The 27,694-nt window shown below is 59.1% G+C and overlaps 2 protein-coding genes across 3 annotated transcripts in view; one reads left to right on the top strand and one right to left on the bottom strand.

The window, feature by feature from the left end:
• PPM1M (protein phosphatase, Mg2+/Mn2+ dependent 1M) overlaps window positions 1-4,073 on the bottom strand; it is a gene marked incomplete at its 5' end in the record, with an annotated part of 7,283 nt that extends 3,210 nt beyond the window's left edge. The window contains 16 exon segments of the mRNA XM_068409498.1: window positions 2-49; window positions 52-96; window positions 427-497; window positions 500-513; window positions 1,087-1,123; window positions 1,126-1,165; window positions 1,167-1,199; window positions 1,715-1,762; window positions 1,764-1,856; window positions 1,858-1,971; window positions 2,638-2,761; window positions 3,638-3,678; window positions 3,681-3,782; window positions 3,784-3,810; window positions 3,812-3,991; window positions 3,993-4,073. Of these exon segments, the coding sequence (XP_068265599.1) occupies window positions 2-49; window positions 52-96; window positions 427-497; window positions 500-513; window positions 1,087-1,123; window positions 1,126-1,165; window positions 1,167-1,199; window positions 1,715-1,762; window positions 1,764-1,856; window positions 1,858-1,971; window positions 2,638-2,761; window positions 3,638-3,678; window positions 3,681-3,782; window positions 3,784-3,810; window positions 3,812-3,991; window positions 3,993-4,073 (1,098 nt within the window).
• TWF2 (twinfilin actin binding protein 2) lies at window positions 4,015-27,694 on the top strand. Of its 2 annotated transcripts, XM_068409497.1 has the most exons (11): window positions 4,015-4,112; window positions 13,526-13,603; window positions 17,692-17,870; window positions 19,110-19,205; window positions 19,777-19,881; window positions 21,054-21,068; window positions 23,782-23,970; window positions 25,192-25,317; window positions 25,415-25,565; window positions 25,961-26,082; window positions 26,263-27,694. In XM_068409497.1, the coding sequence occupies exons 1-11, from the start codon at window positions 4,088-4,090 to the stop codon at window positions 26,428-26,430; spliced, it is 1,254 nt and encodes a 417-aa protein (XP_068265598.1). In that variant the 5' UTR covers window positions 4,015-4,087; the 3' UTR covers window positions 26,431-27,694. The 2 variants fall into 2 exon arrangements, with proteins under 2 accessions (XP_068265598.1, XP_068265597.1); XM_068409496.1 differs by lacking the exons at window positions 21,054-21,068; window positions 23,782-23,970.

The following is a 27,694-nucleotide window of genomic DNA, read 5'->3' as shown; positions in this document are numbered from 1 at the left end:
ACAGGACTTTCTGGCCCACATCATCTCCCTTCAACCTCCGTGGAAAACTCAATAGCGCGTGAACTCGCCGTCCAGGAGCTTGGGGAAGAGAAAAGCCTGGAGGAGGGAATGAAGGCATGAGGATGGGACGGGTTCTGCTTTAGCGGAGTAGGGCACCAAAACTGCTTCTGCCTCGGGATTGGCACTCCCAGCAGCAGAATGGAGAACAGATCTGGGAAAACCCACATCCGAGGGAGGATGTGAGCATCTCCCATACTTGAAGGCTGTTGGTTGAATCTTGTCCCCAGCCCTCCTTGGCTAGTGCCAGATGACATTCTGGCCACACAGTGGCCTTCGAGGAAAGCTGGTGGTCCTCTTGCCAGAAAGCCCTCTCTGACCCCAGTGGGATGCTCACAGCTGGATTGTCTGATGTGTGGGAGGAGTCACTCACAAGTGCTGGATCCGCTGCCTCTCTGTCTCGGGTGTGAACTCACAGCTCATAGGCACAACGTTGTCCTCAGAACAAGAATGGCCCTACGAGGGGGAAGAGGCAAAGAGCTGAGCTGTGTCCGTCACTGCAGCCCTTCTCGTTACCGAGGCTAGCCCCAGGGTCAGCCAGCTGTGGGACCAGCGGTGACCAGCAGCAGAGCAATGCCAGAGAACAGCTTCTGCACCCAGAAACGTTTAAAAATGCTGGTGTGCTTTAAATAACTCCATTGCAATTGTGCTGCTGCAGCAGAGAAACTGAGCTTGCCTGGTTTGCCAATGGTGGAGCTCACTGCTAGAGGAACGGTGGGCCCAGGCCAGATGAGGAAGCTCTTTAGGATGCCTCGAAATCACCTTCCACTTTAAACACCTGCCAGGCTGAGCTCACTGCTGCACTACCACCCCAGTACTGCCTGGTGGCTGGGCATTAGTCCCTCGAAATCCCAAAACCCTCCAGGAGGCATGGGAGCACCTGTCCTTCCACAACAGGTCCTGTGGCAGGAAGGAGGGAAATGGCTGGGCTGCACATTTACCTTCTGTAGGGTTAAACAAGATGCTGGAAACCCTGCTTATCTCCCAGCTCTCGTCCCCCATCAACTTCCCCATTTTATTGTGGCTCACTTGCTGTCCCCAGCGTTAGCCACATAGAGCTTTCCCGGAAATAAACGGCAGCCAGAGCAGTGCAGCCTCCCGTCTGGTTTTGTAGCTTCCATCTCCTGGCCGATGACTTCATCCTGTTGGTTGAAACAAGTCTGGAGAGTGACATGAGCCAGGGTGCTGCTTTCTGCAGCTGCCTCGTGCCTCCCAGCAGAAATCCAGAGCCAAAAACTGGTTGCAGATGGGCCACGGGAAACCAGCAAGGCGAAAGACGATGTTGCTTCGGTACAGCAACAAAGCTGTTGCTACTGGACTAAGGAAAGGACCACTTTCAGAGCATGATGGGGAGGTCTCAAACTTGTACGAGTGTGACAATAGCTACTGCCTAGCCCTAAAGAAATGTATCCCCTGGGTGCAGTTTAGCAGAGATGCTGTAGCTTTGCTCTGGGTCAGCACTGCTGAAGTGCAATAGATCCGAGGCAGATCTTGGGGAGCTGACCCAGCGTGATCTCAGCACGCTTCACGGTTTGGCGGGACGTTCCTGCCTGCTCGGTGAGCTGCAGAACTGCGGATCCTGCCCACCCCGGGCAGCGAGGAGGGACAGGCTGACTGCTGGGGGCAGCAGGACCAGTGCCCTGCGTGGGGTACTCACGCATTCCTGGAAGGCGTTCTCCAGGGCTCCCACCACCAGGTCTTCTGCGGTGGATGTGCTTCTCCTCCACAAACTGTGGGTCGCTGTCGCAAACACAGCGTCCACTCAGGTGCATGGGGGGACGGGCCTCTGTGATGCCCCCCCACAACCTCCTCCAGCTTCTGCTTGATGCAGTAGTGCAAATAGTTGGAGGCGATGATGGCAGCTTCTGGGCCACCATGGCCATCAAACAGTGCCCAGTAGTAACCAGTCAGAAACTGCAGTGGGGAAGAGGGACAAGACAGCAAAGAAGAGGGGGAAGACAGGGGCTGGAGGTCGTACAGATGGCAGGCTTGCAGCCAGGACATCGCTGTACGTGTTGTGCCTGGCTTTTCCACCCCAGCTACCCTTCCCTGCCACCAGTTAATCCCCTGCGCAGCAAAAACTCATGTGACGCCCATGTGCTGCTCTGCCAGACCCATCACCTGAGCTCTGAGCAGCTGGATTCACAGCCACCCACCCTCACGCCCTGTTCTTTGCGGTTTAGGGGAGATGGGGCTGCTCCATTTCACAAGAGGCGAGGCAGAGCTGCTCCCAGGTGAGAGCATCCCATGTGCCTGGTGCATGCTGCTGTCCCCCAGCGATGACAACACACACCAGCCCTTGAACACAGAGCGAGGATGGTAAAGGAAAGGTGAAGGCACTGAGTGAAGGGCTTGGATGACCTCAGATGCTGCAAGGCATGGGCCACGGAAATACAAATAGCACGTACGGGCAGAGCTGGGTGTCTGCTGGCCAGAAATAGGGTACACGGGTACCCTAAATGCATCCAAGGAAGGGTTTCAGTGCGTGGGCATGTAGGACTGATGGGGCAACCCCGTGTTCCCTGTACCTGGGCCCTTGGGTGCAGAGCAGGGCGAGCACAGCCTGCCCGTGGGCTATACCTGCGTGGAGCACAGGATCAGCCACTCCTCGTCCTCTTCCAGGCCCGGCTCTCTCCTCCGGATGGAGATCTGACAGCAGGCCGCCTGGTCCTCATTGAACTCTGACTTCTCGGCATTGATAACCCTGGGGGTGCAGACGCTCCAGGTAAGGCGTGTGGGAGCACTGCACCTCGCCTGCTCCCAGCCAGCTGTGCTGGGTGCTCCGCAGCCACAGCGAGCGGCTGCACCTCGCCCCGTCCTTCCAGCCCCACGCTCCCTGCCCCCTTTTCAAACTCGAGGACCTCTTTGCTGGGGACCTAAATGACAAGTCCTTTATGTGCAGCAGGAAGAACCTTGGCCAGGGACAGAGGGACCAGTGGTTTTGGAGCACCCTGGCCTCAGGCAGCCTTGTCAGCAGCCCACGCTGTGCTGTTCCCTCGGTGACACTGTGACTTGCAGAACCACCATCACTGGTTCTTCCTCCCAGCCTGGCTAACGCCTGTCCCTGGACGGAGGCGGCCCGAGCTGACCTGATGCTGCTCTCGGGGCTGCCCCTGCCGCTGGTCACACGCGATGGTGGCCGGCTCTGCGGCGGGCAGGGCGCTGGCAGGGAGGTGGGCAGGAGCGTCCCTCGCTGCTGCCAGTGCTGGGCAGGGAAGGGCCGGGGAAAACGCGCTGCCACATCGATCTCGGCGCTGCCGCCGTGCCCGGGATGGGCGGCCGCTCCCTCCCTGCGGGCAGGGCCGGGCAGGGGGCCGAGCGCTGCCGGCGAGCTGCCCTGCCCCGGGGGCAGGCTGGAGCTCCGCGCTTGGGCCGGGCCGCGGCCGAGCGGAGGGAAGGAGTGGGGTGCGACCCCCCTCCTGGGCACCTCCCCTGGAGCCCCTAAACCCCCCCCGCACACCCTAACCCCACGCAGACCCCGCACTACGCCCTCCAAAACCCTCCAAGCGCCCTCTAACCCGGCACCCGCCCCCCGGGGGTCCTCCCGCAGCCCCCTGCCCCGCTGCCGGCCCGCACTCACTCGGCGTAGCCCGCGCCCCAGGGAAGGGGGCCGCTCGGGCCCCGGTGCCCCGCACGGCCCGCCCGTCCCGCGGGCTGTCCTCGACGCCGCCGCCACCACGCAGGAACTTGGGCCGGCGGTAGCGAAGGGCGGCGGGCGGCGGGCCCCGGCCCGGGCCCCTGTGTACCACCGGGCCCGCTCCGCGGGGCCGCCCCGCCGCAAGCGCCGCAGCCACTCGGCGGACATGGCGGGGCCCGGCGGGGGCGGGCGCGGCGCCGCCGAGCTCCGCTAGGGGGCGCCGCAGTGCGGGCCCGGCGCGGCGGCTCCTCCCCGGAGCGGCGGCGGCGGCGGCGGCTCCTCCCCGGGGCGGTGCGGGGCGGCGGGTTCCAGACCCCGGAAGCGGGCGGTGCTGCTTGCGGAGCCGTTTCCTGCTCGGGACTCGGCGGAGCCGGAGCGGAACGGAGCGGAGCCATGACTCACCAGACCGGCATCCACGGTAAGCGGTGCCCGCCGAGCCGCTGGTCCCCTCCCGGCCCTTCCCGCGAGGTGCCCGCAGCCCCCGCTGCCGTGCGGGGCTCGGACCCCCGCCGCCCCCCGGGCTGGGCTGCTCCCCTGCACCCCCTCGGGAGGCACCCGGCGGGGACGCGCCCCGAGCATCCCCCGGCCCCGCCGCGGGAGGCTGCCGGGCGGTGCCGGTGTCGCGGTGGCGACGATGGGGACGATCAGATGAAGGTTCCCGAAGGAGCCGGCAGGTTTTCTTGCGAGCAGCCGACGGGGGGGGGAGGGAGCACTGAGCCAGGCTCGGAGCGTTTGGGTGCTCGTAGGGGGTGAGGGAGAGGGTCTGGCTCCGGGGGTGCTGCCGGTGAGGGGCTCCCTGTATCCTTTGTCTGAGCTGATGCCCCATAAACCGCCCTGACACCGCTCCTAAAGACGCCTTCTGCTGCCGCAGCACCTTAATCCCCGCAGATCTGCTTCGCCGTAGCCCCCCATCTCCCCTCCCTGTGCCAATGCTGGGCCCCCTCCCTGGGGGGGTTGCGGAGAGCCTGAACAAATTCCTGCCTGACCATTGCCGTTGGGTTTGGGGGGAAGCTCCCCACTTTCTCCACTCCCTCCCTGCAGGACCCAGCCGGCACCCTGAGATGATGGCTTTCGCATTTGTGGGTGTGTTTGGTGTGTGACTGTGTGTCCTCACGGTATTTCCCTCCTGTTCCCCACTGCAACTCAATTAACAATATTAATCAGGACTAGAGGTACTGCATAATTTATGTAACCGAATCAATATGCGAGCAGGGATGTGAGAGCAGCCGCTCCCGAAGCCCTGTGTCGCGCCGGTCGGGTGCAAATCCAGCGCCGCTGCGTGCCCTGGGAGGGAAGCTGGGACATCGGCCTCACAACTCCCTTCCTCCCGGCCAGCACCTTTGTGCGAAGGTGTTGAATTTGTGGCTGCTGTTCCTTCGTAGCACGAGCATTCTTGTTCCTTGAGTGCATGGTCGAGAGCATCCTTCCCTTTCAGATGCTCCTGGAGGAGCTGTAGTTGAGAAGCACTTAGCAATGGTGCTTAGATGTTTCTCCTGCTTTGCCTGGGAGTACTGGTAGCTGACGATGTTTGGGTTCAGATTCACTGAAGTTCAGGCTCTAGTTGAATGTTCCCTCTACTGTAAAAAATAATAATTGATTTTTTTTAAAACAATCAGCAGGGTGGACCCCAGTGCCCACCTGAGCTCTCGGTGCTCCGGCCACTCTGCAGAGCCCTCCCGTAGGGTTTGGTGCAGGCGAGGCCTGTTGCGAGGCTGCTGCCTGTTGCTCCCCTCCATTCCTGCCTGCTCCTGCGCCGCTGATGCTGGTGCGCCCTGGCACCCCCGTGGCTGCTGGGGGAATGTGCTGGCTTGGCAACGCTGATGAGCGGCTCTCCGAGAGCACGCTGACCTTCGCTGACCTTGGTTGCCCATCGCAAACCCTGCCGGGACCAGCGCCGAGAGTCGCAGAGAGTTCTCGTTGCCCGTAGGACATAACGTGCCCCGTCAGCAGCGCTCGGCCGGAAAGGGGAAGGGACTCGGGCTTCCCCCGAGGAGCTGCAGCCGGTGCAGGGCAGGGATGGACCCAGGCAGCCGGCGCCTGAGCTCAGCGGGGCGTAAAAACTTTCCCATGGCTGTGAAGGAGTGACTTGCGTCGGGTGGTCTCGCTCTCCCAGCACCTCGGACATCTCTGGTGGCTCAGCTCTCTGGGGCTGCTCCTCCATCCCTGGCTGCACGGTCCCTCTGCCGGGAAGCGGCTGTTTCCCCTCAGACACCTGTGGTACTGAACCGGGGTGCTCCGGGTTTAAACACCTCCTGGGCAGGGGCTTTGAGGGCTTTCGGTCCTCCCCGGCATGGTGGTCACACTAGTTCCCTTGCTCGGCAGGCAGCAGATTTGGTATCAGATGAGGAGCAGCAATTCAGCTGCTACTTTCATCCCCGCTGCTGAGACGCTGGGGTCTGGTGTGTGCCGAGGAGGAGGAGGGATTTTCTGCATCTTCCTGGTTTCCAGGGCCTTGTTATTTTTGTGTGTGCGCATCCCTTTGTGTTTTTTCATTCCCATTTCTCCCCTGTTTGCAGGAAGGCATCAGCTCCTGGGGGAATTAGGATCGGACCTGCCGGCTGGTGTAGGGGAGGCTGCGGGCAAGCTGGTGAGGGATTTTGGTCGCCGCTGTGCTAGATCAGCATGAGAGCAGGGTGATGGGGGGAGCCCCCGGAGCAGTCCCCTGCTGCGATGCTACCAAGTCATCACGGCTTTTGGGGAGAAGCAGGTGGTCCCCAGGAGGGGGAGAGATGGCAGCACTCGCTCAGGGGTGCAGAGCCGCAGGTTTGGGGTGTTTGATCAGGGCCGAGCCTCTCATGCAGAGGCAAGAGGCTAATTATTATTTTTTTTTTAGGTATCCGTGGTAGCTCCCTCAAAGGCACTGACAAGAAAACGGAGCTGCCATGGAGACTGCCGGGCTGGGGAGGTGGTTGGAAGCTATTGAGGGTTGCTGTGGGCTTCTTGGGACTGGAAACCTGCTTTTTAACTACAGCCGGGAGGATTCAATGAGTGTTTTTGCAGTCCTTGTTCTGCCATGAGCGGCATTAGGTGGGGACAGCATTCACTGTTTGAGTTTAAAGCCTCCTTCTCTCCCCATCCACTGCTTCCTTGGCCCCTCTCCTCCCGCCATGCTGGGAGCAGCGCTGGCTCCCGAGGTGCCTGGCTGCCTGAATTCAGAAGCGGCTTCATGGCTGGGATGCTGGGGTAACCCTCGAACTGGGGATGCATCACACTGTGCAATCGGTGGAGGAGGAGAAAGGATGGCTGGTCTGTGGCCCCTGGTGTCCACAGGGGACAGAGGGCACCGAGCTGCTGCAAGGATGGTTTAAAGGAGCTGGTCCCCGCTTGTGAGCTCTTTTCAGGGGCCAGCACCCAGCTTGGAGGTTGACACCCGCTTGGGGTGACGGCCCATGTCCCAGTGGGTGGCATGTCAGGATGACCAGCGTGACAGCATGGGTGGAAGACCAGACAAACACGCCGAGATGTCAAACCCCTTGAAGTTAAGCACCTAAAGTGGCGGGGCAGAGGAAATCCCTCAGAAAGCACGCCTCGAGAGGCTGTAAAGGCAGCGAGATCGCTGCCAGCAGCTGTCCCTGGATCCCTGTCCCCCTCAATGCCCAAACCAGTGCTCCCAGTGGTGGCTTTACTGGGCAGAGAAGAGGAGTAACGACCAGCAACTTCTGCAGGCAAAGCTGGACCGTGCGTGCTGGTACCACCGCTTGGCTCCAGGATGCTGTGCCACCGGCTGGGTCTGACCCACGCTGCTGCAGGGTGGGTGCTGCCCACCCCGGGGCCAGGGGATGGCCAAATAACTCCAGTCTGAGGTGCCAGAGCAGAGAAAAGATGGGTCTGGGGCACACACGTGGAAAATCGGGTGTTGAGAAGAAAATGGTTGGCGTCAGGCGGGTGGCTGAAAGTCTCCAGGTGGGATTTGCAACACAGACCAGGAGCCGTCCGTGTGAAATCCTGCAGGGTACAGCCCAGCCCCACAGAAAACTGGGAACAAAGCTCTGCTTCCGTCCTCTCCTGCTCAGATTTTTTTTCCCCCCTTCTTTCTATTTTCTTCTGACATCTGTAGCTTTTTCCCAGAGAAAAGACACCCTGCAAGGGCATTTTTTTTCTTTTTTTTTCATGGTGAGAAATAAAATCCTCTTAGCGCTTAAACCAGCCAGCCAAGCCCGTCACAGCAAAGCGCTCCGCAGCGAGCGGGCTGGGTAGGCGCTGCGAGATGGAGTGACGCTGCGGTGGACAAAAAAGGGGGGGATTTTAGCAGCACCCACAGCTCTTTTGTGCCTGTTGCCATTGTGCCCTTCCCTGGATGCCCTGGCAGGAGCCAGGCAGAGCTGCCCGGGCAGGGAAGGTGTGGGCAGTGCCGGTGTAACAGTGCTTTATCCATCAGCATCTCCCCTGCTCTCTGGCTGAGCATCCCCGGAGCTTGGACAAGTTTTGCCCAGGTTTGTGGCTGGATTTTTTAGGCCGAGTTTCCGCACACGCGCTGTGCCCCAGACAGTGAAAGGGAAGCAGCCGTTTGGAGCGGCATCAACTTGAAGATTATGTCCAGGGGATGAAAGATTGATGGCTGGAGGCTCGGGTTTCCCAGCGGGACGGCGAGGTGACTCGGGGCATCTGTTTCAGGGAGCATGTATTATTGATCTGGGCGCTGTCACCGGGTTGGGGGGCGATGGGGAAGGGTGGAATAAGGAAAAAACCTGTTGCCTCCCCCCAGAAGCGAGCGAGAAGATGGGGAGGGCAAGGTGCAGGGGTGGCGGCGTGGCTGTCGCCTCCATCCCCATCCCCATGGTGCTTCCCTGGGGGTTGTGCAGGCAGCTCCTGGCATCCCCCGGGAGAGACCGGCCCGTTGCTGTGGCTACGGCTGTCATCGCTTCTGTCATGGCTGCGCCATGCCTCTGTCTCCCTGCGGCCTCGTTACAGCCTGCCTCCGCGCACATCAGCTAATTGGGGCTGTAAACGTCGGAAAAGGCTTGGCTTAGGGACGGCTCTGGTGGTGGGGTGGTACCCGCGAGCACCATCTCGCCGCTCCGTCTCGCAGTGTTTTTCTGGAAGTGTGGTGCTTCGAGCCCAGCACTGACATCTCCCAGGGCTGACCCAAAGGGCCGTGTCCCAGGGCAGGGCCGCTGCCTGCTCTGGCTGCAGCCAGCATGTCCGCCGAGTGGTTGCAAGGATCTGGCTGCCCCGCTGGTCCCCGAGGCGGGGGGTCTTCAGGCTCTGGTCCGTGCCTGCTCGGTGCTGCTGAGAGGCAGTGCACCACGAGCTCCTCTTCTCCTCTGGCAGCTTGCCTGCATGGCCGGGGCCACCCGAAGGCCACTGCTGGCCAAACTGTCACCTCCCTGCCATGCCACGAGCTGCCCAGCCTGGGTGCCCTGGTGCCGACAGCTGGCTCTGTTCAGCCCTCCATCCCAAATGGGTGCCAGGTGCTGTGGGGCAGGGGAGTTCTGTGGTGCAAGGGGCCCTGGAACATGCTCTTAGCAGGCTGTAAATGCATTTTGATTCATGCAGGTGGCTCACGAATAGGGGACAACTCATCTGCAGCCTACGGGCAGGCGGGAGAGGGAGGTGTTGCACGACTTGATGGCTGGAGGCGATTTCTGGGCTGTCGTGGGAGGGTGGCTGAGGAGGCACGGGTGCTTGTGTGCGCTGCATCTGCCAAGAGGGCTAGCAGCAGGGCTGCTTTGTAGAATGGCCAGAAGGGTCCTCAAGGTGCCAGCAAGCTCACCCTGCCTCAAAGCAGCAGCATCCTGGGAGGGTTTCTGGAGGTCTTTCAGGGCAGGGATGGAGACATGGTGTCCTTCCCAGTGTTTGGTCATCCTCATCGTGGGATTTTGCAAATGCCGAGGTGAGACCTGGTGCTTCTGTCTGGAAAACCAGTAAAAGTTGTTCATATTTTTCTCCTCTGAGCAAACCAGCCCTGGTTCCTTTGGTTACTCCTGCACACTGTGCCTTCTGGCATAGGTGCCATCTGTCCTGTGCCTTGCTCCTTGCACGATGCTGAGCCTGGACGTGCTGTTTGTGCCGCGCCTGAAGCCTCGTTGGCACCAAATAACATGGTCATGCTCTTGTTCGTGCCTTCACAAATGACTTTTGCCTGCAAAAACATGAAGCGATTAACCTGTAACTTGGCTTGCAACCCACTTCTCTTCTCTGGAGCTGCTGGACCCTGCCCTGTGTTGGTATAGCTGGTCCTTCTCTTAGTTACAGTACTTTGCCTCCTATTGAGTTCCATCCTATTTCTTTTTTTTCCAGCCCGTTTCTCCAGTCTCCTGAGAGAACGGTGAATTCTTCTCCAGTGCACGCTTGCATCTCCTCTAGCTTCCCGCCTTACAGCTGCAGAAAACACTATTGCAGTTGCCAGAGGTGTTCATAGAAATGTGGTCTAAACCTGAACCCACCACAGGTCCCCAGGAGACCTCTCTCAGTCCAACCTCTGATACCTCCCAGTGTGAGTTGTCCATGCAGTTTTGTGCCCGTGCCATAGAGGTTCACCACCACCACGTTTCCCAAGCTGGCTTCTGACACTTGGAGACACTGAGAAAGCTGAGCTGAGACCCTTGAAGCCCACAGGTCTGTGTCTCCACTGGAGGAAACTAGGTTGATCTCATGCAATTTTGTTCCTGGTAGGTCCCTCTGGCTGTAGCCCAGCTTGGGTTTGTTTCTGGATTATTTGTTCCAGGATTTTCCAGGAACCCATGTCAAGAGGGTGAGTTGGACACGTGAGTCCCCCCTCCAGTCCTCTGCCCTGTCACTCCTCCCTTCCCCATCCGGACATGAGGATGGTCGCAGCTGGCCCCGTGCATTGGCCATGCTGATGTGTGCCCCGCATCTCCTTTCCCACCTCACCTTGTTGTCAAATGCAGAAGGAGATGAACCAGAAAAAGAAGCAGATTTTTGTGGCTTCCCCACACGTGGGTTTTTCAGCCCTTGAGTTGGGTCCTGGAGACTTCCTGGCATGGAGGTGCCTTGGGGTGGAGGTACCGCTCGCCCCCATCTCCAGGGTAAGGTCTCCTCCTTGCTTTTCTTCCAGAGCTGGCTCTGGACTTTTACATTAATATTTCAGGCACGCGAGCCATCTCGTCAAGTCTGCTGTGCCAATTAAGTCATAATCATGCCGTAACGAAGCAATGGCTGAGCTCATGCTGAAAACTTTTGCTAGCTTACTCCTCCCTCCTCCTCCTCGCTGGCTCTTGGCTGTGTTGCGAGAAACAGTATTTAAATGAAAATTGCTTTTTATTATTATTTTTTATTATTTCAGCAGAATTAAAGCTCAGAAGCCTGCCCTGAGGTTTTTTTTGAAAGCTTGGCTGCTGTATCCTCCTGAAACCATCTCTCTCCTTGGCAGACCCCGTGGTATCTCCCATCGTGCACCTGGCTCCTCGGGCAGCATCCGTGCTTCTGCCCTTGCCCTGAAGCCCCTCTGTACCTGCACAGGTCCCAGCGCTTGGCCGTCACTTGTCAGTCACTCCACTGTCAATCACCCCGGCTGTCGATCCGATACTTGCAGGCACTCCTAGCATTTCCAGCGGGGCTGGGGGGTTACATTTGCCCAGACTCCTGGTTTTCCAGACCCCCTGTGCACCGTTGGGCTCTGGGAAGGATGGGGTCAGGCCGGAGGGATTTGCAAGCCCATCAGCACTGCAGAGCTTTCCTCTTTCTCCCCCGTAGCTGATGCTATAGAAATATCCAAGAGCAATGTTATTCTCTCCTGTTTTGGCAGAGGAATAGGAATCGGTGAAGCTTATTAGGAGCTTTTGTCTCCTGCACGAGGTTTCCTGGGTGTATAAATGTCTCTTTTTTTTTCTCCTCCTTTTCTGCCTTGTGTGTTTGCAATAACCACAGATGCTGCCGGCAGGAAACAGCCATTCTCAACAGGGAAAGGGGCTAAAAATATCGGAGCAGCCTTGGATGGGAGCTGCGGGAGCAGGCTGAGCTCCCAGCCGGTGCTGGGAGAGGGTGAAGGTCTGTGCTGGGAACTGGGAGAGCCACATGCCTCGATGCTGATGGAGAGAGAAAGATGGTTTGCTCATAGTGGGATTACCCTGGCAAACCTCTAAACCTGTGTGTCCCCCCTAAAATGCCACTGGGGACTGCTGTGCCTTCGCTGGGGTGTCCGTGTGCCCGTACCCGCGGGGTCCTGCTGGGGTGGCCTCTCTGGGTCTGTATGGGAGCGCCGCTGCTTGCAGGAGACCAGCCTGGGAGCTCTTCCTTGTTTGTGCCTCTTCTCTCCATGGGAGGAGAAACCATCCGGGCCTCTCATCAGGGCTTTGGGCAGATGGGACAGGTGCATCTCAGATGTATCACTTGGGGGGGACAAGGAGTTGCCCAGGGGGCTCGCTGGGACATCCCTGTCCCCCTCTCTGCCTGCATAGTCAGCGTTTGTGCGTGGGGACAAATCCATGCCCGCTCCTCTCCCTCGGGGCCGGGAGCTGCGGGCAGTGCCCCAACCCGGGCTCTGCCTCCCAGGGACAGAGGGCACCGGCGTGTGACGGAGTTGGTGGCCCCGCGTGTCCCTTGGGCAGGCGATGGGTAACGTCGAGGCTTCCTGCCGCGGCGATGCTGGGGCTGCACCGACGGGACTGAAGCAGAATGAGTACAGCCCTTGCTGGCAGGGGACGGCTCGTGCAGCCATCACGCCTTCCAGCTGATGTCAGGACAGCTTTCTTTGCGAGCTGCCTTGGCCGTGGATGCTCTCGGGCTCCGGGGACCCAAAGCAGGGCTCCTTCCTGCTGTGGCTGCTCCGGCACGGCGGTTGGTACTGGGGAGGTGGTGCGGCAAAGTGCCGGCAGTGGGGGCTGCTGACGGTGACTCCCGAGCACGGATCCTGGCGTGGGCTGAGGGGCGTCTGCCCGGGCCTCTAATCCTTGCAGTGCTGGGTTCTTTAGTATCTCTAACGCGCGCAGAGCTGCCTGCGGCTTTGAGCTCACAGGACCCCCTTGGCTGCGTGGCTGCATCCAAGAAGGGGCTTGGGTGTGTAATCAAAGAGGCTTTCGGGGGGAGCTGGGCTGGGAGATGCTCCTTGTTGGGGGGCTCGGCCCCTCCAAGCTGCACCTCTTAGGTGTTGCCTTTGCATGTAGCATGTCCCGGGTGGGACAGGGAGCTCTGTGTCACTGACGCTTTCGGGGTGGGCAGATGAAGCCTCCGACGCTGGCTGCGGGCTGCCCCTTCCACATCGGCTGCTGCCTTCTGGCAGGATGCTGAAGACCGGTTGCTGGTGCCTGATGCTCAGGGAGGGGGGGTCAGGAGGAAGGTGGCTCCCCAAAACGCTTCCCAAAAGCCTTCCGCAACCAAAGCCCCACCGGCTCTGGAGCAAAACCCCAGGGCCGTTGCTTTTCCCTTCTCCAGGGGCTCGGCTTCAAACCAGTGCCTCCTGTTTGGAGCCATGCTGGTCCCTGGCTGCCTTGGGAGCAGCATCCCTGCCGCGTGTCACGAGCCTGGGACGTCACAGCCTGTCGGGACATCTTCCAGCCACCCCCTGCATGCAAACCCTGCCGCTCTGTAAAGCGAATAAACTTGTCACTTGAGCCCTCCCCGCCTGCGCCGGCCGAGCCATCGTCTAAATTTGGGTGATTATGTTCACCCAGGCCAAGTATCAGGTTCTCTGGATCACATGCGCTCCCAGCTGCTATTTAACTCTGACGCCTCGGGGAGACGCAGCACTTCGCTCCCAGCTGTTTGCGTTTTGTAGTATTATTTTTATTATAATTTTTTTGGCACTGGTGGTTTTATTTTTTTAAGTTTTAAACTTCTGCCCTGCCAAATTGCTCCCCTCCCCGGCCGGTCGCTGAGCAGCCCAACGCCTGCTTTGACAAAATCTGATCACGATGTTTCTGGTTCTTTCAGCCACCACAGAATTAAGGGACTTCTTTGCCAAAGCCCGAAACGGTTCAGTTCGGCTCATCAAGGTCATCATTGAGGACGGTAAGTCCTGTTTCTGAGTGCTTTGATTTATGCCATGTCGGTTCTGTGTTTCTCCTCTCCTCCTCTCCCCTATGCCACTACGGTGCCAGCTTGTGTTTTTGGAAACCCCAAGGAAAATCCTGCTGGGGCTCGCTGGCACGTGGCAGCCTGGAGCTGAAACACAAGCCCAAAATCTGGTGCTGGTGAGCAGCTGTTGGAGCCTCGGGGTGGCTCCGGGGGGGAGCAGTGACTTTGCTGGCAGACCAACGCTGGTGTCTGGGATTGGTGCTGGGCTCTGCGTGGCTTTTCCTGCCACTGCGTTGGATTTTGTTATGGGAAGCTCCATGAGAAGCTGCTGCGGGTGCTGTGGGACCTGGGTCAGGGGCGAAGCGCAGCACCTTCCTCCTTAGACGTGGCATCCCGCTCCAGGCAAGGAGATGCTCGGGGCAGGGGGGATGTTCCTCGGCATGGGGCCCTGATTACATCCCACGAGGGATGCCATGCTCCAAAACCCATCCCGTCCCAGCCCCTGCTCCGGTGCACGGGGCTGCCCTTAGCCCCATTTTCAGGCTGGAGCGGACCTGCCTGCCTTTGCCCCACCAAAAAGGTGCCTTTGGGTGGCCTCTGGGTCCATCAAACCAGCGCGGAGCAGAGCACTGATTGAACATCCCAGCGGGGAGCCTCCGCGGTGTAGGCTTTCCATCGCCTTGGCCTCACACAATTGCATATGAATGACTTGTTTCTCATGGCAGCGGGGATGTTAATGCCCTGCCAAGCTGCTGTCACCACCTCCCTCAGGTGGGCTGCCAGGACCGTGCTACGAACACAGAGGTGGACATGGTCGTAAGGAGCCCGTGGTTACAAGGAGCCCATGCTGGCCTTTGGAGGGGCTGCGAAGCCCCATTTGGAAGAGCAGCACGACTTGAAACACGTGGGACACGTCAGCGGGGCCACGGCAAGGCTCGGCGGTGTTGGCTTTGTCCTCGGCAAGGTCCCCGTGTGTTGGGATGTGACACCTGCGTTGTTTCTTTGGAGCATCCTTGACAATGATTTTGTTCTCTCGGCTCCTTTTGCTTTGAAAAATTGGGAATCGGGTTTTCGTTAGGATAAGTCATGGATGCCCCTAAGCCTGGACTTAGGGTGCTAGGGCTTGTGCCACTGGCTTTGGGTTGTGGCCAGTGACACCAGCAAGGGAGACTTTTTACCATCAATGGAAACCATGTCCCACCATCTCCGCTCGGGCTGAATGGGATATATTTATCTGTCCAGTGTGTCAGCAGCAGCAGCTGCTTCGTGGACCAACCTCGCTTGACAGTGCTTTGTGCATCACAGTCTGGCTCTCCCACCCTGCCAACTCCTTTCTCCTGGCCTGGACCAGCCATAGGCAGCTCTGGAGGAGCTTGGGTGTCCGCAGAAGCCTCTGAGATGCGGCAGAGCCTGAGGCTGCCATGGGTAGGCAGGTGGAAGGAGGAGAGCCGGGAGCACCTCTGTGCCGAAGGGCTTGGTCTGCTGGGGCGAAGGTGGTGGTGGTCCCGCCAGCCTGGCTTGGGGACCTCCCGTCTGCCTGCCCACATGACTGAGGACAAGGTGCTTGGCCTCTCTGGGCCACCACTCCTCTGTAGCACGGGGGACATCAGCCTGCTGCTTACCCATCAGAGGACATTTGGGCAGTAATGAGCGGCCAGACAGATGTCACAGCTGGACTTGAGCACTCTGGCCCTGGCAGGGATGTGTCCTGGGCTGGCTGAGGAGGACATGCCAGCTGCCCTGCCTGCACAGGGGACGTGGAAGAGGAGCCTCCAGCTCTGCTTGATGGCTTGCAGAGGACCTTCTGCCCTACAGGGCGTTGGTCTTGGGGCATTTCGGAGCAGGCAGCGGCAGGTGCAAGGAGAGGAAGATGGTACAAGGAGCCTTATGGTGGCTGCTCTGTGTCTGGGCATCCCCAGGACAGCAGCTATGGCTGAGCAACCTTTGGGAGCAATTTGAGCTGATGTTGCCTTTGGGGGCCTGCTGGGAGAAGCTGAGGTTGGATGGAGAAGGAGTGGGGGGGAAGCAGGTTGTGCACCAAGTCTCAGCAACAGTTTCCTGGTGTGAGAGCAGCTTGCGGTCCACCGTGTTTTTAGATGATGCTCCCTGCCCCTTGCTGTCAGCGGGTCTCTGGGCGAGGTTGGCTTTGCGGGCTGCCCTGTTGGGTGCGTTTCTTTGCCTGGAGGCGACGTTGTGTGCTGAGCTGGGCAGACTCACGGCTCCTGCACTGTGCCCCGCGGCGCCTGCCCGAGCTGCAGGCAGGGCTGCCTTGTACGGGCATTTGGGAGCAGGGCAGCCTGCCTGCAGCTCCGGGCTGGGGGCACCTCCAGGGCCAGCCACGCGCCCAGCTGCGCTTTTTCCAGCAGCAGCACCCTGCAGAAACAGAGCCTGAAATAGCCGGCGCTGAGGATGGTGCTTTGCTGAAGGGCGGCTGCTCCAGCTTTCCCTTTCCTGATGCTTCCCAGGGAGGAAAATTTGGCCCTGAATGGGTTGAGTTGAACTGCAAAGAGCCTGATGGGAGGCAGGGAAACAAGGGGCTCCTCCAGCCCTGGGCAAAGCTGGAGGCTGCCGGCTCACGGCCGGGGTCTGGCTTGGGCGCAGCCTGGGAATAGCCTGGAGTGACTTGGCACCGATTGCCAGTGGGTTTGGCCGGGCGAAATCCCTTGCAGTCTCTTTGGGGTCCCAGGTCTTTGTGACGCACAAATCCATTTGCAGGGCTTTATGTTCATTTTAGGGGTGCGGTGAGGTTTTTACGCTTCTCTTTCTCAAAGCAGGTAGTTTTGCTGAAGGTAAAGTGTGGTGTTGGGCAGGGAAGGGCTGGTGGTGGGGGAATGCCCTGCTCGGATGGAAAGCAGGGCTGAGAGTAATTCATCCCAAACCCTTTATTCCTCAGCTATTTTCCTTAAAAGCTTTCCTGCCATGGGAGACGGAGTTGCTGAGCTGGATGGTTGGGAGGGAGAGGGCTGTGCCCCAGCCAAGGGGCTCCCCGGCTCCCAAGGGACAGCGGGACCGTGGGCAGAGGTCCAGGCAGGGCACGTACCAGGCTGAGCATCCCCTCGAGTGCCAACTGTCCAAGGCCCTGACTCATTTTGCTTTGGCACCTCTGGATTTTCCTACTTCGTATTCCAAGTCCTGACATCTCCCCCCAGATCTTTCTGCATCTAAAATTGGAATAAAAATACAAGCTGTCTTCCAGCAACCTACGCTGATTGTCTCCAGCGTCATCGCTTTTCCATCCGGCATTACCAAAGCTTGGTTTGACCCTCACAAGGGGGTTTAATGTTCATAGGATGCCTGCACCAGTGTTTAAATCCCAGCCAAGCTGCCCAGCTCACAGGGCTCCCAGCCCCACCACCGCTTGTGCAGCAGCTGAAAAATATACCCTCCAGATACTTGAGACACTACCATGTGTGTGAAATATGCAGGTCGCTTCCAGAGGCTGGGGCTGTCCTGGCAGCGTGGTCCTTCCCTAGGCTGGGGTCTCTGGGACATCCCTGGTCCCTGAAGACACGGGCTTCGGGTGTCAGCTCTGATTTTGACCCCTCTGAGGTTATGAGATGAGAGGTTATGAGATGCCAATGAGAGCAGCTTTGGGTCATCATCCTGGCTTTTGCTGTGGGACCTTTATTTTTCTCAGCACCCCAAATCTAGGTGGTTCCTCGTGTCCCTGGTGAGGTATTCTAGTGCCCCTAGAGCTTGTCCAGGTGGGATGGAGGAGGTCTCGTGTTCCCCTGTGAGCAAGGAGGGATGGTTGGGGACTACACGGTTGTAGGAAGCAGAGTGGAAGGAGGCTACAGATGGTCACCAGAGAAGAGACCTCTCACAGGAGGGGAGGAGGCAGTGGGATGCCGGCAGAAAACCAGCCCCTTCACAGCAGCCACAGCCCTAATGGCATCTTCTGGGGGGTCACCCCTGGGGGTGTACACTCCTGCACGTGGCTCAAGGTCGTCATTTGTTTTTCTGCAGAACAGCATTGTTGTCAGTGCTGGAGCTGTGGCAAGCCCTTAGACAAGCCACCATGTGGTCCTGCAAGGTGAGCCTTGCCTTCATCTAACACCACCTTTTCTGTCTTCTCCTTCCAGAACAGCTTGTGCTGGGAGCCCACAAAGAGCTGTCCCGGCGCTGGGACGCTGACTACGATGCCTTTGTGCTGCCCTTGCTGGATGAGCAGCAGCCGTGCTACGTGCTGTACCGCCTGGACAGCCAGAATGCCCAGGGCTACGAGTGGATCTTCGTCTCCTGGTCCCCCGACAGCTCCCCGGTGAGCACCACGGCAGGCTGTGACACCCCAGCATGGGGACACGATGTGCTCTGGGAGGTGGAGGGTGCAGGAGATGCTGGGCAAGCTGACTTTATGCTGGGGCTGAGGAGGAGCGTTCGCACCCTCCATCACCATGCCCGGGTTAGGAAGTGGAGACTGCTTTGGGATGGGGGGATTTGTTAAGACACAGTAAGATACGCTGGGACCGCGTCTGTGTCCTCATTGCAGTGCTGCGTGAGGAGGTGGGGGGCTGGGGTGTAGAGGGGGGAGCGGTACGGACCGTGGGGCCAGGCTGGAGACGTCCCACCGCGGCTCTGGCCAAAAGCATGTGCTTCTCATAGATATATATATGTGTGTGTGTGTGTATATTAAAAAAAGTGTATATATACACATACATATATACCTATATATATTTGTTATATATTTATATAATCTATATGCTATATAGATTTACCACCATGTTAATGCATGCACTTATATATAAATATATATATTTGTTATGATAATAACATATATTTGTTGTAGATATTCTTTTTTATATTATAACACGTTTATATAAAAGACCCTCTGCAGTTTGTTGAGATATATCTAACAAATATATATTATTATGTGTACACATATGTATACAAATACATACACGTATTTACAATTATAATAAAATAATATGTATAATTTTATGTGTGTGTATACATGTACAAATGCATGTGTACATATACAAAAATATATATTAAAAGATATATATTTTATATATTTTAATATATATTAAAAGGTATATATTTTTAATATATAACTCTCAAGAAACTGTGGAGGGTCTCACTGCAAAAGCACAGCGCACCAAGGAGCGCTTGCCAAGCTCTTCCCTGCATTTTGCAGAAGAACGATGCAAAAGAAGTGCCTAAAGGCAAAAGTCACTTTTTGGTGCCTCAGGCGGCGTTTGTGCCTCCTCTTACCCGGGTGCGGGTGGGAAGTGACGTGCTGGGGCTCAGGGGTGGGAAAGCAAAGCGCAGATCAGACGGGCGGGTTGTGGGCAGCGCTGGGCAGTCACTGCCAGGGAGGGCTGAGGTTTGTGGGGCCAGTGGTGGGACAGTGACCGTGAGCGCTGGGCACCTCGTGTGCCCCTCTCTGTGCGTGCGGGGTGCCCCTCTCTGCGCACGGGGTGCCCCTCTCGGTGTGTGCGGGGTGCCCCTCTATGTGCGAGGTGCCCCTCTCCGACGGCGCCCGCCGCTCCCTCCCGTGCAGGTCCGGCTGAAGATGCTGTACGCCGCCACCAGAGCGACGGTGAAGAAGGAGTTTGGCGGGGGGCACATAAAGGATGAGATGTTTGGGACGGTGAAGGTACGGCGGTGGGTCCTGGGCAGCCTTCTGGGTTCCACGTTGGGCTTCGGGCAGCCTGCCCCGGGCTCGGCGCCGAAGCCAGGCGGGACGTGGGACGCTGGCGTTTGGCGGGGACAGCACAGGGGTTTGTCCCCTGTGCTGTTTTAGTCTCCTGGGTGGCTGCTGCTGCTTTCTCCTGCCCGCACGGCTGCGGTCAGTCTGCGATGGAGACCGTGGAAGAGGTGGGACGGAGGCTCAGAAGACATCCCGAGCTCTCCCCTGAGTGGGAGGAGAAGCGCCAGGCGGTGGCAGTGTCATTCCAGCAGCGCCTGGGCCATCGGGCTGCGTTTCCCCAGCGGTGCTGGCGGGAGGTTTCTCCTTCTCTTCCCTGGGCTTTCGTGGGGGGACCTGCACAGCCAGGGCTTCCCAAGCCCCCCTCTGGGGCTTCTGGGGCCGGTGGGAGCCCGGGAGCATCCCTGCTGCAGAGCCTGAGACCCTCTGGGTTGCTCAGCCGCAGCCTCAAGGCTGGGGGTGCATCCAGCCCCGCGGCGATAACCACCCCCTAACGCTCCCCCCATCCCTCTGTCCGCAGGAGGACGTGTCCCTGAGCGGCTACCAAAAGCATGTGTCCTCCTGCGCCGCCCCGGCCCCGCTGACCGCAGCCGAGCAGGAGCTCCAGCAGATCCGCATCAATGAGGTGGGTGTCCGCCAGCCCAGGGAGAAGGAGCCCGAGACCCTCGGGGCGCACGGGGTGTGGGATGCGGGATGTGTGTGCTGCTGGAAGTGTGGGAGCAAGCGTCCAAGCATCCAGCTAAAAGGGATGGCTCATTTTTACTGCTCTCTTGTACCTCTGCAGTTTAACCCATTCCTGCCCTTGCCGAGGTGGACCGAGCAGCCTCACGGTCAAATTCGTGGCAGAAAGAGGAATTTACAGACTGTTGTTATTTTTTTTTTCCCTTGCTAGGACATGAGCTCAGGGCTCTGTTTCACTCGCTGTAATTGGGAGTCAGAAGACGGTTTGAGGCTGCAAGCAGGCAGCGGTCTCTAACCTCTAGGTATCGGGGCAAAAGCCAGAGCTGAGTCTGAATTTGCGGGGCAGGCAGGAGGAATTCAGGCTTGTCTTTGGGCTGCAGCAGCCTCCTTTCCCATACTCTTCCTCTGTGGCTATAAGTACGAGGGATGCTGTCCCAAGAAATACAGATCTTAGCCTAAATTTGTGGGCTTATGTGCTGGAAAAAGATGTGGAAGTGGCGTGGGGTAGGGTTGGGGGCAGACAAGTCTGTAACACCATCGTCTCCCCGCCGGCATCTTGCTGCAGTCGTGCCAGCCTCCATGGTGCTGCGGAACGCCGAGGCAGCGGAGGGCATGGGCTCGCTGGGTGGGAAGACCTCCTGGAAGCAGGATTTTGTTGGGGTGGGAGGATTTCACTTGGATGGCATGGGAAGAGGAGCATCCCTCTCTCTTCCACCTGTTCTGGGGCTCACGGGTGGACCAGGACATGCCCGGGAGATGTGAAGCCGATCAGCCTGATGGCATTAATTAATGGTAAAAGATGAGACAGGAGGTTTGCACCTGCCAGAGCAGGTCTGGGGTGGTGGAGTGGAGTGGAGTGGCTTTCGGGAGATGCCACCAAGGGGTGGTCTCCACTGTGTGGGTCTCAGCGTGGTTATCCCAGCTCCCAGCCTGGAGGGGCTGGGCAGGATTTGTGCTGGAGGATCTGAAGCAATGCCCATGCTTGGAGAAGAGAGAGATGGATGCTGATGATGGCTTGGCGGCTTCTTTGGCACCTTTGGGTGTCTGTGCCATTGCCTCGGCTGGGCAGTGCTGCAGGATTAAGTAGTTTTGGGTTTTTTTGGGGCTGTCTTGCAGGGTCAAGTGTCCCAGGTAAGTGGTGCTCGTGGTGCTTGTTCTCTGGTTGATCTGCCGTGCTCTGCTTTCCACCCTCACCTTTGCGAGACGCAGCTCCCGGGTGAAGGCGCTGCCGCCGTTTGGTTTGGTTGGGGGTTATTTTAAAGGTGCTCTGCCCCCGTGTCAGCCCGGGCCGCAGGGAGCAGTCACCGGTGTTTAGAAAGAGAGGAAAACGGATATATTTTTGCCTGTGGATTTAAAGGTGGGAAGCGGCCGAGCGCTGGGCGTGCTGAAGGGTCTCCGTGTTGGTGTGGCGGCTGTGCCCGCTCGGCCCCGGGCACGGAGCAGGAGGTGGTGGAGCTACGGCTCGTGTGCGCGGTGCCACACTCACCAGCACGGGAAAACTCCTGACTCTCGGTAAATGCAGCTGTGAGCGAGTTCCTGGAGCCACACAAAGCAGAGGGCTGTCGCATAGAGGAGCTGTACGGGAGCAGCTCTCCATCCATAGCACCCTATGCAGCACGGCAGTGCCTCCGGCCCTGCACCGTGCCTGCGGGCTCACGGGGTCCTGGCACGTGTGTGCATGTTGCGCCGGGGCTGCGGGGTCTTGGCGTGTGCGTGTGTACTGCAGTTCCTTCGTTTGGGAGAGCAGGTCCAGCACATCAGGGCTGGCATTAAAACCCCTCCCAGGCATTAAAGGGTTGTCCCAGAGCCCTGGATTAAAGCGTGAACGTCCCCGGGGTGCCGAGGGCTGGACGTGGCCACAGTGGGCAGGCGGTGCTGGGTGCTGGCTCCCCGCTCGCCCCGTCTGAGCAATTTGCTCTTCAGCTCCAGCGCCTGCTGAATGCCCAAACTTGGGGAGCCCAGAGGACCTCCAAGGAGCATCAGACTGTTTTAAAAATACTGACCTCAGCGCTCCTGGGTACCTGCCCGTGCCCCCACCAGCAGCTCAGGACCCTGCGCGTCCCTCTGGGTTCAACCAGTCCATCAGGATTTTGGCAGGGGCACAAGGGACATGTTGTTCTGTTCAGAGCCCCCAGCTCGCCGGCGTGTTGCTGTGCCCCTTGCCCGGAGCCGCTGCTGGCGGTGCAGCTCTCCCCTCCTCTGGTGCTGTTACTGCAGGACCCTCTGGGATGCCGACCAGCTCCTCAGTCCACCCCGAAGCAGCAAAGCAGGAGCAGGGAGGTGATGGCTGCACAGCAGCAGCTTCAGAGCCTGCACAGCAGCAGCTTCAGAGCCTGCACAGCAGCAGCTTCAGAGCCTGCACAGCAGCTTTTTACACCGAGATGGGGAGGACTCAGGTTTGCACGGCCCCCGGGAGGGTGCCCAGCCTTTGGGAAAGCAGGTTTTAGGCTGCATGAGCCAAGCTGCCCCTGTGGTTTGAGGATTGCACGGACACAGGCGATGTTGTGAGCTACCCTCCTTCGTGACAGCTGGGTGGGAGCTCACAAAAATTTGCCGTTTGCTTTATATATATATATATGTATGTATATATTTAAACAGCTGGAAAATGCGTTGCCAGCTTTACTGAGCTGGAAGTTGTCAGCAGACCGTGGGCTGAGAAATGGCTTTGAATTTGGGATTGAGCCACCTGATAACACCCACAAGTGGAAAGTCTTCCTAGAAGTATGGCAGGCTCAGAAGCACGGAGGGGAGCCGGGAGCCAGGCATGTCCCATCGTGGGGTCATGAGGGAGAGGAAGGCAGCTTTGGAGCTGGGGGACCAAGCAGAGGAATTAGGAGGAAATAAGTCTCTGTACCATTGCAGCGTGTAAGGGGGGGTCTGCAGCTGCCGTACAGTGTCGGTGGGTGGGTAGAGCAGAGGCTTTGCCAGAGCCCCCCTGTGAAGGTTTCACCATAAGACAGAGAAGTAGTTGTTAGCTGAGGTCAGCACCGTGCCAGCAATGAGGAAAGAGGGGGGAAAACTGACCTAAAGGAAAGGAGATAAAATAACCCCCCAGCCAAGCCTGCTGCCGGCAAGGGGTGGGATGTGGCACGTGCTCGGCTGCCCCTGCACGGCTCCTGGGCCATGCCCAGGGAGTGAGCCAGTGAGCCAGTTTTTGATGGTTTTGAAAAGGGAAGTAGAAGATACAGAGGTATGTGGGGGAGCTGACGTTGGTAGGACAACTTAGCACCTCGTGGGATGTTTGGACTTTGGCGTGCTTCATGTCACAGCTTGAGGTCTCTGTGGTCCCGCTGTAACCCTGCCAGCCTCCTTGCGTTTATGGGGGAGAAAGGTGAGCCCGTGGAGGTGTTGGCAGTGGTAACGTCCTCGTGCCACCCCTCTCCACAGGGTAGGACCAGGCGAGCTTGTGTGGATCCTCTGAACGCCTGTGCGCTTGCCGCGGCCCTTGCTGGTGCCACAGCACCCCAGGACAGCAGAGCCTGGAGGTCAGTCCCACTTGGCACTGGATGACCCTTGAGCAGTTGCTTCCTGAGAGCTGCACATCCACACCCTATTCGTCCTCTGGGATGCTTGGCATGGATAGAGGCTTGGACATTTTTTTCCCCAAAACCTTTAGTGTGTGCTGTTTGGCAGGGGGTAGCCCAAAATCTATCGCTGCGACTGCTGGAACTCCTCCAGCCCCTGGGTTGGGGCCACCCTGGCTGGGGAGCCGGCAGGAGATGGGGCAGAGACGGGCTCTGCGTGGGGACGTCGGTGGAGATGCTGCGTGCGGGGCTGCCGAGGCTCTCCCAGCGCTGATGTCTCCCGTGTTGTTTTTTGCTGCTCTCCCTGCCCATGCTGCCAGGACCTGCCTTCCCTGGCCTCCAGCAGAGAGACGGTACGCCTCCGTCCTCCCGGCGTGTCCGTGTGTCCCCCTCCCCTTCTCGTTTCACACGAGCCCCCCCCTCTGTCCCCGCACGGGGTGCCGTTGACCGTGTGTCTCCTCTCCCCACGCTGGCAGGATTCCCGTTCCCAGGACTCGAGCACTGAGATGGTAGGCTGCTCTGCCCGCTTGATGCCTGGTTTTTCCTTCTCCTGGCGGTGTTTTTCTGCATGCTCTGCTCCGGGCACCCCGGGTCCGTCCCTCCCCGGGGTGTGGGTACCGTAACGAAGGGCAGCCTTGTAACGAGATGCACTTTGGTGCTGCTGAGCTGCTCTTGAGATGTGAGCTGAAACTCCTGCGTGTCTCTTGGCATGCCTTGATTTTTCTTCCTTTTCTCTATCGGGGGGGAGGGAAAAGAAGAAAAAAAAAAAAAGGCTGGACTGTCTTTATCCAAAATCCCCTGAACCGACCCCAAAGGAAAGGGACGCGCGCTCGCCGCAGAGCTCCTGGGTTAGCGTTGCTGGACTGTTTATCCGGGAGGGTCTGTAGGTGGGATGGGCTCCTCCGCCGCTGGGGTGACGCCGTCTCCCTGTATTCTGTGGCAGATGGTGGGGGGCTGTTGCTGCTGCCCATCGCTGGTAGAGTACCCCGGCCCCGAGGAGGTATGCTGCACCCACCGCGTCCTGCCCCGCCGCCCGCCCACGGCACCCTCCAGTCCCGACCAGGGAACCCCCGTTGCGGCTGGGTGGAGGCACCGGGGCCATGCGATGTCTCTGCAATCTCTTTCTCTTCCCTCTTTGAAGTGGGGTTTGGTCTCCTGGACTAGGGGGTTCACTTGGGGTACGGGCAGCAGCCTCTGCCTTGCAGGGGTTGTGGGGAAACCAACGGCCGGGATCTTTCCAAGCTGTGGATCTCTGATTTCCCAGCTCCAGCATTGTAGGGGCTCTGTGCTGCAGTTAAACCCCCGAGAAGGGGCTTGCCCTCCCCGCCGACAGCTGAACGCTGTGATTTCAGGGCTTCCCCTGTCACCTGCAGGTTGTGGTGGGAGATGATCAGAGATGGACACGCACCAGCGCTGGTCACAGCATCCCTGCCAGGGACTCGCTGGGAAACATCAGTTTTGAGCTGGTCTTTGCTGGGATTGAAGCGGGGGTGCAGGGGTGCATGGCTGGGGTGGGGTGATCTCCCGGCGCGGTGGTATGGTGACAAGCATCGCTGCCCTGAGCCAGGCTGACTTTCGGTGGTTTAATGCCGTGGTCCCTGTGAGCCGGGTGTCGGGCAGCTCCTTGGATGAGATGCCTTTTGCCGTGGCACTGGCCAGTTTTCCTTTCTCTCCCTTCCCCACCCTTTGCTGGTCTCTGCCCTGACGCCCGGGGTGGTCTCCATCTCCAGGTGAAGACAGAGATCAGCGTGGAGAGCAAGCACCAGACCCTGCAGGGCCTGGCCTTCCCCCTCCAGCTGGATGCTCAGCAAGCCATCCAGGCGCTCAAGCAGAAGAAAATCAACTACATCCAGCTGGTAGGTCCCTGACACGGCTCCCCCGCACCCCGCTCCCCTGCCTCTTGCTGCCACCTCTCACTCCTGTCCGCTCCCATGTCCCCCTTTTGTCCATCAGAAGCTGGATTTGGAGCGGGAGACCATCGACCTGGTGCACACGAGCCCCACGGAGATCACCGACCTGCCCAAGAGGATCCCCCAGGACTCAGCTCGCTACCATTTCTTCTTGTACAAGCACTCGCACGAGGGAGACTACCTGGAGTCTGTCGGTGAGTGCCCCGGCACTGGGGATGGCTGGTTAGAGCCCACACTGGTCTCCACTCTGCGTGGATCATCGCTCGCATGGGGACTAAGCGGGCATGGGGATAGAGATGGTGTGGCAGGGCGGTTCCCCCTTGCTGTCCTCCCATGGTGGGTGCTGGCAAGCCCTTTGGTGCCAAAAGAAGCTGCCACGCACAGTGCAGGGCTCTCTGGGCGCTGCCGCGGAGGATTTGTGCGGGCAGTTTGGTGGCCCCTGCGTTGCAGGCGCACCAGGAGAGATTGGGGGATGGCTCACCTTCAGTCGCCGAGTAGACTGTGACTCTTGGGGCTGGAAAAGCCATGACCAGGGTGGGCTGTGGCTACCTCGTGCTCCCTGGCCACAAGCCCTGCTCTCTTCTCGCAGTCTTTATCTACTCCATGCCTGGGTACAAATGCAGCATCAAGGAGCGCATGCTCTACTCCAGCTGCAAGAGCCGGTTGCTGGACACCGTGGAGCAGGAGTTTTGCCTGGAGATAGCCAAGAAGGTAAGTGCGAGCCCACCTGGAGGTGATGGAGCAGAGACCCGTGCCAGGCATCTGCAAGGGACTGTGCCGCAGCCTTGGTGCAGCCCCGCTGGTGGGCACGGGCGGGAGTGGGGTGCCCCAGCGGGGGGTTTCAGGACCCCAGGGAGCTGCTAACCCCCCGCTTGCCGCTCCCGGACGCAGATCGAGATCGATGATGGCGCCGAGCTGACGGCGGAGTTCCTCTACGAGGAGGTGCACCCCAAGCAGCACGCCTTCAAGCAGGCCTTCGCCAAGCCCAAGGGGCCCGTGGGCAAACGGGGACAGAAGCGGCTGATCAAGGGGCCGGGCGAGAACGGCGAGGACAGTTAGACCCCGCAGGGCCGGGCGGTGAACGGACAGCATCCCCACGGCGCTTCCCAGCTTCCTCTCCGCTGACCTGGGGATCTTTCCTTCCATCTCAGCCTATTTTTTTTTTCCCCCTTCTCTTTCCTATTTCATTCCTTTTTTTAAACATCAGGATGGCTTTGTTGCACCTGGGGGCAGAGCGATGAGGAGGGTTTGGGGTCGTCGGTGTTTCTTTTCCCTGCGTCCCTGTGCGAGCCCCGGGGCTGCTGGCGGAGGACGGGAGCAGCAGGTTCGTGTCCCCCAGCCTTGCTCCTGTCCCCCCTGGGGTCACAGCTGCTGCTCCCGCTGTCCCCCAGGTGACTGAAGGACCTGCTCACCTGCAAGCTGCTCTATGCAAAGGGAAGGGGATGGTGTTGGGGATTCCTGTTTGAAAAGAGAAAATGCTTCTTTCCCTGCTCCCCCAGTCCCCAGATTTTGCTCCCCTCCCCACCCCCCCCCCCGGCCCCATCCTGCTCTCGGTGTGCACAGCCCCTTTGCCCCAGGCCTGGAGTGATCCTGCACCCCTCAGGGTGCGGCCAGGACCCCTCCCCACAGGGTGGGCTTTGCTGGCAGGAGTTTGTCCCTGGGGGGAGCCGGCCGGCAGGAGGTGTTCGTTCCCCCCCCTGCCGAGTCCTGAGCTCATCCTGGCCCTGGAGAAAGGTCACTCTGCCTTTTGGTGATGTTTGCATCCCCTGTTTGATGGCTTTTCCCCTCGGAGGGAGCTGTTATGGCCCTGACTCAGCCCCATCGCTCTTAAGGATGGGAGCAGGGGGGAGTTCTGAGCCCTGGTCCACCCCCTCCATGTGCTCTGCCCCAACTCTCGCGCCCCTGGTTTATACCCAGCTCTCTGGTCTGGGCCAGCCCCAAGTCTTAAAAATCATGTGGGCTACCCCAAATCCTTGTGCGGGGAAGCGTGACAGCCCCTGTGTGACCCCCGGGGATGTCCCCAGCCACCAAGGGCCATCCCCAGCTCCAAGGGCTGAGCTTGGCACTGCGAATTGGGCTTCACTGGGGGCGAGAGCGCCTTGCTGCTGGGTACCAGTGAGGACTCGAGAGCCACCCGCCTCCCTGGGAACATGGAACCGGGGTCGGTGAAACCTGCCCTCCGCTTTCCTGCTGCCCCGGCGACTGTGCGGACGTTACCTTGGCCTCGACGGAGCGGGCGGTGGGGGGGGTTGAAGCTGGGGGGAGCAGAGCACACTGCACTGAACGCTGTATTTTCTAAAGAATAAAGTATTTTTAAAACAGT

This window comes from Nyctibius grandis, chromosome 10 (assembly GCF_013368605.1).
Source record: "Nyctibius grandis isolate bNycGra1 chromosome 10, bNycGra1.pri, whole genome shotgun sequence".
NCBI lineage: Eukaryota > Metazoa > Chordata > Aves > Nyctibiiformes > Nyctibiidae > Nyctibius > Nyctibius grandis.
Note: the sequence above shows the minus strand (reverse complement) of the source record. Positions and strands in the feature narration are given on the sequence as shown.

Excerpts from the sequence above, each read along its gene's own strand:
- TWF2 (XM_068409497.1), top strand. The coding sequence starts at position 4,088 with ATGACTCACCAGACCGGCATCCACG. Across the intron at positions 13,604-17,691 it reads CAAGGTCATCATTGAGGACG|AACAGCTTGTGCTGGGAGCC; the intron begins GTAAGTCCTGTT and ends TTCTCCTTCCAG. Across the intron at positions 26,083-26,262 it reads GCCTGGAGATAGCCAAGAAG|ATCGAGATCGATGATGGCGC; the intron begins GTAAGTGCGAGC and ends TCCCGGACGCAG.